At 34.6% G+C, this 15,856-nt stretch overlaps 3 protein-coding genes across 4 annotated transcripts; 2 read left to right on the top strand and 1 right to left on the bottom strand.

Annotated features, from left to right (window-relative positions):
* The first annotated feature begins 271 nt into the window (after positions 1–271).
* On the top strand, positions 272–9,353 carry jam3a (junctional adhesion molecule 3a). Its single transcript, XM_065281357.1, has 9 exons — positions 272–428; positions 4,030–4,098; positions 4,182–4,295; positions 4,399–4,551; positions 4,727–4,929; positions 5,137–5,236; positions 5,366–5,495; positions 6,340–6,391; positions 6,718–9,353. The coding sequence occupies exons 1-9, from the start codon at positions 380–382 to the stop codon at positions 6,751–6,753; spliced, it is 906 nt and encodes a 301-aa protein (XP_065137429.1). The 5' UTR covers positions 272–379; the 3' UTR covers positions 6,754–9,353.
* Positions 9,354–9,440: 87 nt separating this feature from the next.
* On the top strand, positions 9,441–12,914 carry vps26b (VPS26, retromer complex component B). The gene is made up of 6 exons (XM_065281352.2): positions 9,441–9,979; positions 10,055–10,211; positions 10,325–10,489; positions 12,174–12,349; positions 12,458–12,600; positions 12,688–12,914. Exons 1-6 carry the CDS (start codon positions 9,757–9,759, stop codon positions 12,817–12,819), a joined length of 996 nt encoding a protein of 331 aa, XP_065137424.1. The 5' UTR covers positions 9,441–9,756; the 3' UTR covers positions 12,820–12,914.
* A 6-nt stretch (positions 12,915–12,920) lies between these two features.
* On the bottom strand, positions 12,921–15,569 carry thyn1 (thymocyte nuclear protein 1). Of its 2 annotated transcripts, none has more exons than XM_065281353.2 (7): positions 15,417–15,569; positions 15,184–15,341; positions 15,023–15,091; positions 14,735–14,827; positions 14,550–14,645; positions 14,294–14,444; positions 12,921–13,994 (listed from the first exon to the last, which is right to left on the bottom strand). In XM_065281353.2, the coding sequence occupies exons 1-7, from the start codon at positions 15,550–15,552 to the stop codon at positions 13,948–13,950; spliced, it is 750 nt and encodes a 249-aa protein (XP_065137425.1). In that variant the 5' UTR covers positions 15,553–15,569; the 3' UTR covers positions 12,921–13,947. The 2 variants fall into 2 exon arrangements, with proteins under 2 accessions (XP_065137425.1, XP_065137426.2); XM_065281354.2 differs by having other exon boundaries at positions 15,184–15,338; positions 15,417–15,521.
* Positions 15,570–15,856: the final 287 nt, after the last annotated feature.

The raw sequence follows: 15,856 nt of genomic DNA, 5'->3' as shown, positions 1-15,856 counted from the left end.
ATGTTTGGACCAAACTGATCATTGCTAAGCAAGGTCAGTGTTCGACACTGTCTTTTAAAAACCATAAACATTAAAAAGCCCAAGCTGATTTTTATCGTTATCTCAAAATAACCCTAATGTTTATTACCAAAATCTTACATAATACAAATTTTAAAAATCAAGAACTCAACTCTTTTCCAGTTTTCTCATTCATGCGGTTTTCACGTTAATATTTAACATCAACCGGAAGTTCACGTGTGCTGCCACAGGCCCGCCCCTGTCTTCCGCTTAGATGTCCTCCTTGTAGCTATGGAAACTCATCAGCGGCAGCATCCACCAGATTGTCCACCCCATCGTCTGGACAGCTAAGGCAAATTTGCATGTAAATCATAGGTTCAAAATGGCGTTCGGGAGTCAAACGCTTTCCCTGCTGCTTATTTCCATGCTGTGTGAGTAAAATTTATGATTTAATGTAAATGAGTGACCAGTTCGTGTTGTATTAACGGATGTGTTTCCGTGTGATGGCAGTAGGCTACTAGTACTGTAGCTGACCCTTACCGCTGCTTTGCTATCGTTAACCACCGCCTGACTGAATTTTGTGTAAACATCATTTAGTAAGGCGGTTATTAACCTCAGCGTAGGATTAATGAGTCTTATTTCACATCTGTGCCTAATGTACGGGACATTACGACTGTGGCTCGAGACCTATAAGCTGCGAGCTTGATTTCTCTTATGGGCAATATACTAGGCGCGTTGTATGTGTGTATTCGGACAAAATGCGTTTTCATAGACAACCATATCTTAGCTTTATTTTGCATTACTTAGCATGCTTTTCATGCTCCTATCGTCATTAATAGATTAATACTCCCCTTATTAGCAAATGCAAATGCACGATACAAAAAAATAGTTTATTTTTCTGTAAATGCATATGAAATATAAATGTTCACAATTGTTTGCTTCTGAAAGTGATGTTTTTGTAGAAAGTTAAACAGCTGTCCTGTACAAAAAGAAGTTAATATAATAAATATTTAAGAGTGCTTGTGTATCATCACTTTTGTAAGCCATGATATATAAAGAAGGCATATAGAATTACATGTCAATACAATAGGTTTTAATGTAAGATCAAGCCATGATTACTTTAAAAAAAAAGAAAAATGTCTATTAAAGGTCCATTCTGGATGTCATGCATCAAACGGTCAAGGAGTTGTTAAATTACTGTTGAATGTAATTAGTGGAAATGATTGTAGAATAGTAAAGTGTCATTTTTTTCATTGGACTAATAAACTAGGTTTTTATTAATCTTAACACAATCTAGGCTTTGTGCAAAATGTTTGATGTGTGAAGAGGTGTAGCTACATTCATCTGTCGTCACACTCGCTTTGTGAATTCTCAAAGAAGCAGTTGTTGGCCGGAGTGCTTTGAATACCAAAGTGTTTTTAAATGGCCTCAACTTCAGCCTAATTTTACTTCAGTGAATGTTACTTTGTGAATTATCAAGAGAAGCTTTTCTAAACAGGCATATTTTAAGGAATGTTTAATGTCAAATGTTATCTTCCTATTCCTTCTTACTCTGGGAAAACATTTCTAGTTAGTCATTTGTATGGTATTTGAATGTCTATTATTATATATAATTCAAAATGCCATTGAAACAACAACTTTAGTAAGTGCATACATAAAAACACTAATATTGTGCTAGATGAGCAACAATTCCTATGTAATTATTTGTAAAGCTTTCTCCAAAATCAGTCTTGCGGCTACTCGACATTCTTAACAAAAAAAATTGATCATTCCTATACATAAAGAGTTCAATTTGATGTGAATAGAAATGTTAATAATGTGTTTTTTTTGGTTGCGTAATGTGATCGCATGCTTTTCAGTGCTGGATAATGTAGCCTGTCTAATGGAGAAATGTCAACAGCAGATGTAAAAATAGATTATGATGCATGCGATGGGAAAGTCACCGGAAACTTTACAGTCATTAGATACAGCTGTGACAATATGACTCTGCTCCCATGTGCAGCACTTTACAGTTTTTACATATACAGCTGTATTTCATTTTACATTTGTATATAACGGAATTGTATTAGCCGTACATGTATGTCGTATAAATCTATATGGTTTAAAATTCAGGATGATTAAGACAAATTATCACATATGGGTAACTGTTAATACACTCATGAGATTATAAGTAAGTGGAGAATGCATCTGAAAAGAGCAAATGCCCTAAAAAGTATAAGCCAAAATTGTTTTCTCATACGAGCGGAGTCTGTTGGGACAGCTTTGGCAAATAGTTTGTTTTTCTTTCGCATTTGCCTTTTCATTATGTAACACTGATCTTTTTCGTAGATGTAAACAGACCATAAACCACAAACCATAAATACAGGGGGTTATGGATTTTCAGCAGATTTTTGGGGTGTTCTTGGTACAGTTTTCCCAAAACATTAACACTTATAATATTTCATTACTGTATGCGTTCCACTGACGTTTCAAAAGAGAAAAACTGATTTTGCAGAGGATTTGCAAAGGTAAATCTATACAGTAGTGTAGTAAGTTTAAGTATACAGTACACGGAAACAAGGTCTTTATTTTAGTCATTTAAATGGTGTGAAGTGCACAATTAGTATGTTTTCAGCAGCTTTGTCATTAAGAAAAAGTAATGTAAATGAGCATGTTTTATATATTCTATGCCTTATTTTCATTTTATTGGTATTTAACAAATTTGTCTATATTTTGCTGCAAAACCCTCTAAGTGCATGCATGCTTTTATTGCAAAAAAATCCACTTCTTTGGACAGGACATACTAACAGTTGCAAAATCACTAAAGGTGCAACTAGAAATATTGCAAATGATAAAAGTCAAAATTAGTGATGCACCGATGTATCGGCCGCCAATATTTATCGGCCGATTTTTGATAAATTTGAAACCATCGGCATATCGGCAATTGCACGAGAAAGGCCAATACCGATTGTTTATTAATTAACTGCATAAAGAAATCCATTATATGTAAAAAAAAAATGAGTTAATGTTGTTAATAAAATAAATGCTGAACAGCAAAAACCACCTTTGAAGGTTGTCATGCTGTCTTATTATATTTGTTTTAGTTTAATTTGTGCCTCTCTTATTAGGTTGGTCAGTTGAATGTTAATTAGATCCAATCCATGTACAGTAAAAATAATTTGATGCAGAAATAAACTAGCTAATAGACCAACTGTATAGTATTGTATACAAGTGTTAAATATCGGTATCGGCATCGGTATCGGCCAGAAGTTGTTTGTTTAAATCGGTATCGGCCCAAAAAAATCCTATCGGTGCATCCCTAGTCAAAATGTTAAAATGAATTAACTGAACCACACATTATTAGGGGGCGCTGTAATCTATGTCACTACCACATTCGGGTTGTATTCAGGTCCAAACAGGGGCAGTTGGTGACTTTTTTTCCCAGGGGCGCAAATTCAAAATGTGTGTTCAGAGTGTCATTTGTGTTGCTCGTAGTGTCAAAATATGTGTTTGTTGCATCACGTGAACCATGTGCATCATGCGTCTTGTCAAAATACATGCCTGATGCATACTCATCTAAAGGGTTTATGATTAAAGCGACGCTCACGTTCACAAAATACTCGTCAGACCCGGACTTAACACTAAACTCTGATCCACATAAAATTAAGCGAAGATCTGGCATGTGAGCGTCTCTTTTATCATGAACCCCTTTAGACGTGTCTGCAGCAGACATGTATTTTGACATGACGAGCCACACACAACAGGCTAAATACATGTTGTCACAAGTTTTGAATCATGCACCTCGAAAAGGAAGTCACTGAACGCCACAAAATACAATTAATCTTCCATGCACTTAGAGGAGTTTGCTGAAAAATCATGTTTTTGTCAACAAAGCAGTATTTTTGAATGGCCAGAGGCCAGGATTAAGGACCATTCCGTTAATATCATTAGCTTATTTTTGACGGAGGTGACGTTTAAAGCCTTTTGCATGAGTTCCTCATATCCAGGTCATGTCCAGATTTACAGTACATATTTCTTTGTTGTCTGTTGCAGGCCATAGTACAACTTTTGCTGTAATACTCAGAACAACTGAAAACTCTGTATGGGTAAATGAATTTGAGTGTAAGTTAAAGCTCTATTTGTCTCACGTGATAATATTTTAATTGAATATTTTGTGGTAAAAATGTTGTTGTTTTTTTATAAAGCGATTGAGTTGACCTGCTTGATAGAGTCGATTTCTACAAACAATCCCAGAATCGAATGGAAGAAAATTAAAAATAGTGTTCCCAGCTATGTGTATTTTCAAAATAAAATTTCAGGTAACATATTTTGAATATTTACTATTGCAAATATATTATAATATTTAGTGGTTCACAGTAATAAACCCTACTGCATGCTAACTAAGCAGCTGTTTGTTTTCAGGTGATCTGGAACACAGGGCGATACTGAGAGAGCCAGCAAATCTTTATATACTGAACGCGAGTCGATCAGATTCAGCACAGTATCGCTGTGAGGTTGCAGCATTCGATGACCAGAAGCCCTTTGATGAAATACTGATCAGTCTCGCTGTAAGAGGTAATGTTGGAACAGTGCATCTGTGGTTTATGGGTACATTACCAGCTGGACCGGCCACAAAGTGGACTTGAGAGTAAAAGGAAACCGATCAATATGATTTGTCTATATTTTTTTCTTTTTGCTTTGGATCTGGTTTTGCTTTTTATCAGATTAACATATTATGGATGTGTTGCAGTGAAGCCAGTGGTGCCCAGGTGCAATGTACCAGAGGCAGTTACAGTTGGTTCCACCATAGAACTGCACTGCATTGAGAACGAGGGCTTTCCTCAATCACAGTACCAGTGGTTCCATAACAATGATGAGCTACCAGAGGACCCAAAAACCAGCATCAAGTTTTACAATTCATCTTATATCATGAACACTGAGACTGGGTCACTAGTAAGTAGTATGTAGATAAAACGATTCATTCTAAGGTCATAAAAACAATACAGTTCATTATTTAAGGTCTTTATACACCACTGATAATATAGTTATGTCAAGTGATCCTTCTAAAAGTTACATTTTACACCTTTAAAAATCTTTAAAGACAGACTTTAAAGTTCTGATATTGGTTATCAATGTACATTTTTTGTGTTTGGTCAAAAGAAATTCCGGTCAGTAAAGAAAGAAGATGCAGGTGAATATCATTGCCATGCCAAAAATGATGCGGGAACCTCTAAGTGCAGTCCACAGACCATGGAAGTCTGTAAGTCTGGGTTTCTAAATATTAGTAGCATTTTGCAATCGCAATAATGGTGTTATTTTTTCATGTCAATCATCCTTATTATTGGGTGTACAGTACCTTTAAGTCATTCAATTTCTGCTCTCTTTTCAGATGATCTGGACATTTTGGGAATATTTCTTAAGGTGTTGGGTGGTGTGGCAGCATTTATTTTTGTCACTGTGGGACTGTGTCAACTTCAGAAAAATGGCTACTGTTCCTGTAGGGACCACAGGGAAACCAAGTAAGTAAAAATGTCCTAACCATACGGATCAGTCACAGCATAGCATATCGTTACAATCATACCATTGTATATATGGTCTGACAAGTTATGTGAATAAGACTAATGTTCATGTAAGGGATAATGTAGAGGCAGCCGGTAGTTATCGGGAAAAAAGCCCCGACAGTGTGATCAGGACCCGACGCGAAGCGGATGTGTGTACTTGCCACATAAGAAAAAAAACTGGACATGAATATGAATTTGAAACATTTTATTGGCATATTTGTTTTAAATTAACATTTTTATCCTTCCGCGAAACTTTGAACAGATGCATAAAATGATCGTAATACCTTATTAAGATCCTCTGCTTCATACTTGTCTGTCTCCATTTTTTTCTCTTTTAGCCAGTCTTTGAGAAGTTTTAATGCCCATTCTGTAATTTTTTGAGTGTTGGCTTCATAGCTGTCATGCTCTATTTTGTCAAGTTCAGTCTCAGTAAGCTCGCTGTGTCTTGTCGTTGTTCGTTCTTCTATCCACTGTTTAAATGTTTTGTTTAAAATTAATGTCAAAATCCATTCTTAATTGTGGTTGTCCAGTGTTTGTCACAAGATGGCGCCAAACAGTAATCTTTATTGACGCGGAGCGATTTTAATCGTACAAGTAGTACCGGCTATGCGTTATTACTTTGGAGCGGTTATTATTTGAAAAAAACGAACCTGCAAAAGTCTCAACTGACCAATCAGAATCAAGCATTCCAGAGAGCCGTGTAATAAGTAATTATAATATTAATACAGCTATAAGTAAGAAGTTATAAAGAGAATGAGGTATTTTGTTGAGTAAGGATGCTCTGTTTTGTTTTTTATTTAAGTTACAAAGTACCCCAACACGACAATAGACTAGACTACGCCAGTCCAGATGAGGTAAGAAATTTAAAGAATAAATCATAAAAAAATGAAAGTGAATATTATTTTTTATTAGTGCACTTTTATTATGTATAGACTAGCATATTGGTCAACACATGTTTCTTCAGGTCAGATGCAATATTATCCAAGATCTAGTTTCATTTACAGGTTACTGTACATTACAGATATTTTCTTTTGTTAATGCCGCCCAAGTTTAGAGTTGTATTTAAACAATTAAAAAAATAATCTGTCAGTAAAAAAAATTGTATTTAAAAAGAAAAACATCTCTGGTTAGATTTATTTTTAAATACATTTCATTTTTATTGCTGTTCATTTTTTTCCAGGGACATTTCCGGCACAAGTCGTCCTTTGTCATATAAGGTGAAAGATAACAAGAAGGGTCGTTCAGCCGTGTAAAGGTCTTGTGGGATTTGCAAGCTGTCCAGTTGCATTTTATACAAAGGTGCAGAGCTTCTAAGCTTGCCAAAGTTATTACAAAAACTGAAAACTACTGTGTTACACTGGGGCATTTTACTTCCCTTTATTTTGATCTTGAACAGACAGAAATCAAAACTATTCGATACAGATTATATATAAAAATGACATTGTTCATGAAGTGAACGAAGGTCAGATATGTAGATACTACATGCATCTTGTCAGGTAGAAAACGACAGATCACAGGACAGGAGTTAAAACAGATCATTTTAAGTCTGTCCAAATTTTGAATGTCACTAAAAGACTGCAACCTAATCCATTTTCAGAAGTTTATAGTTACTGTTCCTAGACCTAAATCATATTCAGGTGCTGCTGTATTTCCCACTTAGAAGTTATAGACGTCAAGGTAAATAGTACTATATTTTACACTGGATGAACTTTGACGGTGAAAAACCCTGTCCAAGTCAGTGTAGATGTGTATAATGCCATGCCAAGACTGTTTAAACTGGTCACTTTTGACAAGAGTATTTTATGTGTAGTAGTTTTTATGGGGCACAAATAATCATTTTATTATAACAATCATTTAGTCTCTGAACTAATATATATGCTTTAATGTATATTACTGGTTAAAGCAATAGTTCACACCAAAATGTAAAATTTTGTCATCATTTATTCACCCTCGACTTGTTTCAAACCTGCATAAATTTCTTTGTTGTGCTTTACACAAATATATCTTTTTTAAGTGACATATATAAAGTAACATAATATGGGATAATATAGAAGTTAATTGTGCACCATATCTGTTTGGTCTGGAACATTTTGAGAGTGAGTAAATGATAACTTTTTATTTTTGGGTGGACTATCTTCAAAATAAAGTTATTGACTAATTAGAAACTAATGAAGTGCTTAAATATTACTGTACTCACAAAACCTAAGGAGGAGTGCTGTAAGTGTTATTTTCATCCAAAAAGTATACATTTAAACGGTTTTAGCAATGCAAAAAATTCATAAAAACAACTTTGATGTCTTGACAAAGCCTAATTGGAAAGTTTTTAAGGGTTTGAAGGTTTTAGACAGTCAAAATCCAATTCAGCTTCCTGTGGGTGTGGCCAATTCAACTCAAATTTACACCCCTAAATTGAATGGGAGGCATTTCTGCACGACCCTGATGTATTATTTCAGACACTAGTTCTTGATTATTTGTTTCCCTTTAGTAAACATTTACCATTTCTTTAACCACCAATCCATTAATTATAAATTTATAGCATTTTAGTTTGAGATTTAATCAAACATCTTTGTAAAGTCGGTGGACTTTGTTGTTTAAGGTGATTTATTTACTTAGTTTCATTTTTGAAATAATCCTCTGGATACAGATTATGCACTTGTAGTTTTTCAGAGTGCTGTTTCTGTGTTTAAGTGACCTTCAATGCTTTATAATTGTTTTATACGTTTTGGACATATTGCCCAGGTTTTTGACTCTGTGTCATTGTTTAAGTCTGTTTATAATACAGTATATGCATACATAGTAGTTCACTCAAGAGTAGTAGACTGTGGGTTGTGTCAAAAAAATAAAAATGGTCATGTGGAAGCAATTAACATTGTCTTTTAGTTTGTTTTCCCATTAAGATTATATTGTAAAACATATGTGTGTAACATGTATATGTGTATGTAACACTACGTATGTAATTTCTATTTCTGTTTATTTCAAAAGTCTTTCGGTGCTAGCATAAAGTTTGGTAATACGAACAAGACAAATCCAATCTCAATATTTTCTTAAACTTTGTGCATAATTAATGCACTATGATGACAATATACATAAGTCTTCCTCGTGGCATGTCCCACTATCTAATAAACAGTTTTATGGTAACAATATATCATAAAAAAGCTTGTGTTTTGCCACTGTACTTTATGATACAGCTGAAATGTATGGAATTTTTTATATTGAAATAATCTGCCTAATGGACTATGCTAGGCAAGGATTGTGGCAAGAATATTTAATGGGGCGTAACATATGTTATTAGACTTACATTGAACATACATCTTACTATATTATTCAAGTTTGATGATAGACCATTTAATTGTAGATTTTAATTTAAAGTACAGAATTAAGTTACTTGTGTTGACTTAATTAAAACCACACTGTTTCCAAACAATTCTGCATTTGACACAATACCAACTAATAATTTAACAATACTATATGATGGCATAACTGACATTCCAGCAATTGTTAGATGTTGAATGTATTTGCAAAATGTTCAGTTATGTTATTATTGCAGTTTGTCATATGCTGTTGTCCATTTATTTTATTGTACTGTCTGTAATCTGTGTTGTGTGAAGTGAAAAAGTATTATAGGTAAAATGCCATCTGAATAGCATTACCACAGGGATGTTTAATTCTGATGTTTATCGTTACACTATTGTATTATAAACTTAGATGATAATATTTCTCAGGTACCATTAAAAGGAATTGACCATTTATGTATACAGTTCATGTGGTCATGTAATCAGTTTCCTATCTATCAATAAAGAAGTTCTTATTTTAACGGAGCACGTTATTTTTTCCTCAGCATAGGCGTTGCAAAGCGTGACATTTATTATGAAACGCACCGGGACTTTTATTCTGGAGGTTCACGTGAGGGAAGATCCCGGAAGTGCATAGAAAGAGGAATTATTTTATGGACAAATATCCTTTACGATTGCCGTCCTGTTGAAAATTAAGCTACATTTATTAAATCTAAAAGAAATATGCTGCTAAATTCAAGTTTAATGCATTGATAATTTTATTTGTTGACGAATATTAAACGATCAGGAAGCTTATGCATTTTACGTTGAAAGGCACTTGGTGAAAAGGTAGCAGAGTGATCGTACAGACACCTGTAGCTGAGGGCAGCAGCTGTCAATCATCTGATCTATGATCATACAGCAGTGACACACGTCAATCATCAGACATGAGCTTCTTCGGCTTCGGACAGAGCGCAGAAATCGACATCGTTTTGAATGACGCCGAAACGAGAAAGAAAGCCGAGCACAAAACCGAAGATGGGAAGAAGGACAAATATTTCCTTTTTTATGATGGTGAAACTGTAAATGGAAAAGTTAACGTCACCCTCAAGACTCCTGGAAAGAGACTTGAACATTACGGGATTAAAATCGAGTTTGTCGGACAGATTGGTGAGTTTATCTGTGATCAGTGATTTTGCATACAGTGTTGTCGTTCGTAATCTATTAGTTTCCTTTTGCTTTCAGAACTGTATTATGATAGAGGCAACCACCACGAGTTTGTGTCTCTAGTGAAAGATCTTGCAAGACCGGGTGAGCTTTCACAGTCTCAGACCTTTGACTTTGAATTCACCCATGTGGAAAAGCCCTATGAATCTTACACTGGCCAGAATGTGAAACTGAGGTAAATCTGATTGATCCTGATGCACAGTGTCAGTCTGTTTTCATTGAATTACACTTGTTTTTCATGGCATGTAATGAAATAATCTGCAGCTGAGATGTGTTTGCTGTCTTTAGATACTTTCTCAGGGCGACCATCAGCAGAAGACTCAATGATATTGTTAAAGAGATGGATATTGTTGTGCAAACGCTGTGCACGTACCCAGAGCTCAACTCTTCCATTAAGATGGAGGTTGGAATTGAAGATTGTCTTCATATTGAGTTCGAATACAACAAATCAAAGTAAGGCTCATACTGTATTTCTTGAATATGCACCGATATGTGTCGGCCACCGATATGTATAGGGCCACCGATATGTGTCGGCCAGCGATATGTATCTGCCGATTTTTTATGATTTTGAAACCATCCGCAATAGCACGAGAAAGGCCAATACCGATTTTTTTTTACATTTATTAACTGGGTGGAGGCAATAAATTGCATGTCTGTTGCATAATCCAGCATTTAAAAAAATCTAAATAATTAAATACTTCTCAAAACAAAATAAAATCTGTACAAATTATAATTTGTCAGACAGGCGATGGGTAAAAAATAGTAAATCACATAAGCCATGTGGTCAGAGTAAGAGTATTTTGGGAAAATGTCTGCGGTCTGGGCTTTTGTCAAAATCTCGGGAAAAGATTTTCCAATTTTTATCTTACTTTGTGCCTCTCTTTTATGTTGGTCAGTAATACGCCAACTGTATGGTATTTTATACAAGCGTTTAATATCAGTATCGGCCAATATTTGTCTGTTTAAATCGGTATCGCCCCCCCCCCAAAAAATCACATTTACAGACAGTACAGGATTAAATGATACTTTAAACGATAATCACAAATTATTTTTGTATTGAAGAGTTTCTGGAGCTCAATTGGTAAAACGTTACACAAAGATCTTGTTGATTAAAACGTATACCTTAAATACACTGTACGATGCTTTGGATAAAACCGTCTACCAAATGCATAGAATGTAAATAAAATGAAGGAGTATTTGTGCGTCTATTATTATTTTTCTTGTTGCGATGATGTTGTGTTTCCCCAAATTCTCATTACCTAATCATTTTAACACAACATTTGCTATTAAAGTTTGCAATATTAATATAAATAAAAAAATAATGTACAAAAGAGCTGTAAATAATGGCATAATGCAGAGCATCTTAAAGTGCAAATATGTGTTTGGACATAAATGTGTGCTGGCAGTGTGTGAACACAACCACCCTACAATGAAAAAATCCACCTACTCATTATTTTTTAATCCCCACTTTTGTAATTCTTTAATGTGATGTCACACTGATAAAGCCACGCCCTCAGCCACCGACTGACAGTCCAGCATTACCATAGTTTACAACCTCGTAGGGATGCATAACAAATAATCGCAATTAATCTATAGCAGAAAAAAGGTTTTGTTTACATCATATGTGTGTATAAACTGTGTATAATAATTATGTATATATAAATATAATTTTAAGAAAGAATAAATATTTATATATTAATTATTTATATGTATTTATAAATTATACATAAATATACAAATGTATATACACACGTAAACATTTTTTAAATATATACATGCATGTTTATATTAATCTATACAAAGTTATTATACTCAGTTCACACACACATATAGGATGTAAACACTGAAACTTTTATTCTGCTATAGATTAATCGCGATTAATCGTTATGCATCCCTAGCCCTCAGCGAGTTGTACGCAGTCCACAATATCTCAATAGTGAGATGCTATCATCTCAGACTGTATTCACAGGAATCAGATCTATTTGAACTGAAAGCGCTCACTTTTTTGGTAAGGAGCTCATTTGCATTTAAAGGGACGGACACGAAAACAGAGTGTTTGTGCTCCCACCCAAATATAAAAATATAAGTAACAATGACTTTTCTTAAATCTGAGATATCCCTAATCTGCCCTGTTTAGATACCACCTGAGGGATGTCATAGTAGGGAAGATTTACTTCCTTCTTGTGAGAATAAAGATTAAGCACATGGAAATCGATATAATTAAACGGGAAACAACTGGCACAGGACCCAGCGTGTACCACGAAAACGATACCATCGCCAAATATGAGATCATGGATGGAGCACCGGTGAGAGGTATGAATAACATTTTAACACTGATGTGATGATTACCTCTTGTGCTTAAAATGTTATGCAATGAACATTGCAATTGTATTATTGGAATAAGGTTGTCTCTTTACTCAGGCGAGTCAATTCCCATCCGTCTGTTTCTTGCTGGATACGAGTTGACCCCAACCATGAGGGACGTAAACAAGAAGTTCTCTGTGCGTTACTACCTGAACCTAGTTCTTATAGATGAAGAAGAGCGACGTTACTTCAAACAACAGGTTTGGCTTTCAAAACAACATGATATATTATGTATTGTTGTCCAATAAGGTTTTAAAATATGAGTCGTTCTTGATCCTTTCCAATAGGAGATCACGCTATGGAGAAAAGGAGACATTGTGAGGAAAAGTATGTCCCAACAGGCCGCCATCGCCTCCCAAAGATTCGAGGGATCGAACAGTGAAAAGGTGTCAGCACAGGCTAAAGAAGAAAGTAACTGAACAGATGTTGTATGTTCCCAACAAAAATTAAGTAGTTACTGTCAATATAGTGTTTTAAGCAAGGGATCAATATAAAGGTTTAAACTAAAAAAAAAATATATATATATTTAGGAGATCAAAACTGAGAATCAAACTTGTAAAGGACAGTCCAACTACTCAAATTTGTACAGATCACAAATATTTTTTTATTTCTCATTCCAATAAGGCTTAAAGTTTCATTACAAAAAGTGACCAACTACAACATCTCAACTACACATTTGATTGTAAGATAAATTCCTCTTGTTATTCTCAAACATCGCTTTTTTCTTGTGCACTGAGAGTCTTGCCTTTATCTTTGTCTTGTTTAATGAGCCCGAAATGAAATCATTTAAGAGATTTATTGTGATTACTTGTGTTATAAATCTAGCGGTTATTGTACTCTTATATAACTTTGCACAGTGTTATTCTGTAATTTAGGATATTAAGAATGAAGGCCTTCGTAGATACGCCTATTACTATTAAAGGAATCTACACGTAAAACTACTAATCCAAGCAGGGCAATGATTATAACCTTTCATGAATATTTTTATTATTAATTGAGATCTTTCTTTTGATCTGTTGTCTTGTGGGGTTTTTGTATTAAAAATAAGTTTCGGTAAATAATGTTTCAGTATTCTCAAGAATGGCATTAAATGCTGCGATCAGACAGGGTGTCCAGTTAATATTCCTTTAATGACCGGATGCCACTTGTTATTTTTAAAGTGAATTTTCTATTTCTTACATGCATGTCATCGCATAATAATTTTGATAGCTTAGTAGCTGTTCAGGTGATCGGGCATGACCTGCTTTGTAACCACGAAAACCTCTGCAAAAGACTGATTCAATCAGCCATATTGTAATAAACTTTACTAACTTCTGCATTTAAGATCACTTCTTGTTTTTACTAAATGTTATGGCGATTGTGTAATGTTGTAACCTGTGATATTTGATGGTGTAGACACAATTAATATAATTAAGTAGCCTAAAGGAGACAAAAAATATTTTTTATTGGCAAATTTTTTTTTGTTTTTATTATTACTTTAGGCATTTTGTTACTTAAGTGCTATAAAATGTTTAAAGATGAGAGAAAACTGATTTTCGTGGAGATGTTCATACTGGATCTTCATTCTCTAAATTCAGGACAAAGTCAAATTCCTCTATAATAAGAATAAAGAGATGTGTTACACATAAAATAATATTACATTATGCTTTTTCCAGTGTATAAAAGCTTCAATGTTACCTAGAAGAAATTTTTTGAGTTAATACATTTTTAGAATAAAGTGATTTTTAATTAATTGAAAAGCCCTAAAAAGGTATAACTTTACTCATATTACTTAACATGCTCTCATTTGTAAATCATTTAGGATAAAATTTTCTGTAAAATGAATAAATGTTATTGTAAATGTACATATTGATAACAAAGGTGTTAGTTTGGTATGTGTTATACATGACTAACCTGCAGTAAGAGGTTGAACTGATAGTCTAGCTCTGGTAAAGAGGGCCATATCCTTCAGAGGACCACCATTAGTCTTGTGCTGCATGTGAAGTTTCTTTAGTTCAGATAGAGGGATGAAACGCGTTACCATCCTTTCAAACTGAACATCCACCTTTATACAAAGATATAATTTGATCATTCGTTTTGAATAAAAAAAAAAACACTTTTTACAGTAGTCAAGAAGACTTTATACAGTATAATGTATTTAAAGATGTACCATACTCCATTTAGGGTTATCTGGTTTGCTGGAAGGATCATAATGTGGATCTTTTTTATCAAATTGGGTATGGTCCACATAAGCCTCCTTTGCAATCTATAAAATAATCCATGAAACGCATTCTATTGTTGTAATTTTGTTATTTGGTAGTGTTGATGAAATCTCATCTGCAAAAATCTCCTCACCTTCATGAGACCAGCGATGCCCGGCTCTTTACAGTTACTGTGGTAGAAGAAAGCCTGCTGGCCCACCTTCATATCTCTCATGAAGTTGCGTGCCTAAAGAAATTTTTTTTAATGAAATGAAAACATTTGCAGTTCACCAATTTACATAAAATCATAGCAAAACAGGTGTTAGGCATACATTACAATCAGTGAATGTGTAAGTATGTCATTTATAAATGTCTATTTATAGTAAATATATTTTATTCAAGGACTTATGAAATGTTGAACATTAGTGAGAGGATTAGTCACCTGATAATTTCTCACTCCATCCCAGCATCCTGTTTGATTGGGTAAGGCTTTTAGGTCCTCAATTCCAAACTGCAATTGATATAACGTTATTTTGTTTAAATTTTAAATGTATTTTCGTAGCACTCTACATTAAAGTTGTTATTTGGGTTTACTGAGTTTACCTTCACATCCACTCCATTTTCAATCCGACTCTCAGGTTCAGATTTCATCAACCAGTAAAATGCCTTGCATGTTTGTTCATTGGTTTTCTTTGCATCTGCAGCTGGACGTTTTCTTTTGCCAGTTTTAAGTGGTGCAGCAGCTTCAGACGACTCGTCTGCTAAAATAAAATGGGAATTTAGGGATAAGACAAAATCTTTTCTCGGCGTTGCAATGCACTGAACAGATTACTTACTGTGTTCTTTATTGTTGGCGCTGCTTCGTGTTGTTCTCTTGGGTGGCATGTTCACTGGTACTGGGAGGAAATGTTTGTAAAAAGCGCGTGTGTTTGACTTCATACGGTAGTGCGCAGACCCATCTACGGTCAACATCAAAGTACCGCGAGTGCGATTCAACAGCCGTGATTTGGATTTGCTCTCGCGGTACTGTGATGTCATAAATCTGATCTGTCTGCGCAGCGCGGCATAAAATCAAACACACCCAAGGACTTCTACGAGAGCGGTCTACAACAGCGTGCATGTGGTGTGGAGGATCATGATTTAGTTTTACCGCAGCTTTTAAACTTGACCCTTGAGTGTTTATGTATACTCAAAAAAAGTCTTATAATCATCAATATAACGACCATGCAGTCTAAATTAAATTGTAATCGACGTGAAGTTATCTTTTAACCCAATA

This window comes from Paramisgurnus dabryanus, chromosome 8, assembly GCF_030506205.2.
Source record: "Paramisgurnus dabryanus chromosome 8, PD_genome_1.1, whole genome shotgun sequence".
Taxonomy (NCBI): Eukaryota; Metazoa; Chordata; class Actinopteri; order Cypriniformes; family Cobitidae; genus Paramisgurnus; species Paramisgurnus dabryanus.
Note: the sequence above shows the minus strand (reverse complement) of the source record. Positions and strands in the feature narration are given on the sequence as shown.

What these genes read in the sequence shown, in the direction of transcription:
- jam3a (XM_065281357.1), top strand. Translation starts at nt 380, where the DNA reads ATGGCGTTCGGGAGTCAAACGCTTTCCCTGCTGCTTATTTCCATGCTG. An exon ending in ATGGGTAAATGAATTTGAGT is followed by an intron (nt 4,099 to 4,181) that starts GTAAGTTAAAGC and finishes TTTTTTATAAAG; the next exon opens with CGATTGAGTTGACCTGCTTG. An exon ending in GATCAGTCTCGCTGTAAGAG is followed by an intron (nt 4,552 to 4,726) that starts GTAATGTTGGAA and finishes GATGTGTTGCAG; the next exon opens with TGAAGCCAGTGGTGCCCAGG.
- thyn1 (XM_065281353.2), bottom strand. Translation starts at nt 15,552, where the DNA reads ATGTTGACCGTAGATGGGTCTGCGCACTACCGTATGAAGTCAAACACA. An exon ending in ATAACCCTAAATGGAGTATG is followed by an intron (nt 14,445 to 14,549) that starts GTACATCTTTAA and finishes CTTTGTATAAAG; the next exon opens with GTGGATGTTCAGTTTGAAAG. An exon ending in AGTTCAACCTCTTACTGCAG is followed by an intron (nt 13,995 to 14,293) that starts GTTAGTCATGTA and finishes TTCTTATTATAG; the next exon opens with AGGAATTTGACTTTGTCCTG.
- vps26b (XM_065281352.2), top strand. Translation starts at nt 9,757, where the DNA reads ATGAGCTTCTTCGGCTTCGGACAGAGCGCAGAAATCGACATCGTTTTG. An exon ending in CGAGTTTGTCGGACAGATTG is followed by an intron (nt 9,980 to 10,054) that starts GTGAGTTTATCT and finishes TTTTGCTTTCAG; the next exon opens with AACTGTATTATGATAGAGGC. An exon ending in GGCCAGAATGTGAAACTGAG is followed by an intron (nt 10,212 to 10,324) that starts GTAAATCTGATT and finishes TGCTGTCTTTAG; the next exon opens with ATACTTTCTCAGGGCGACCA.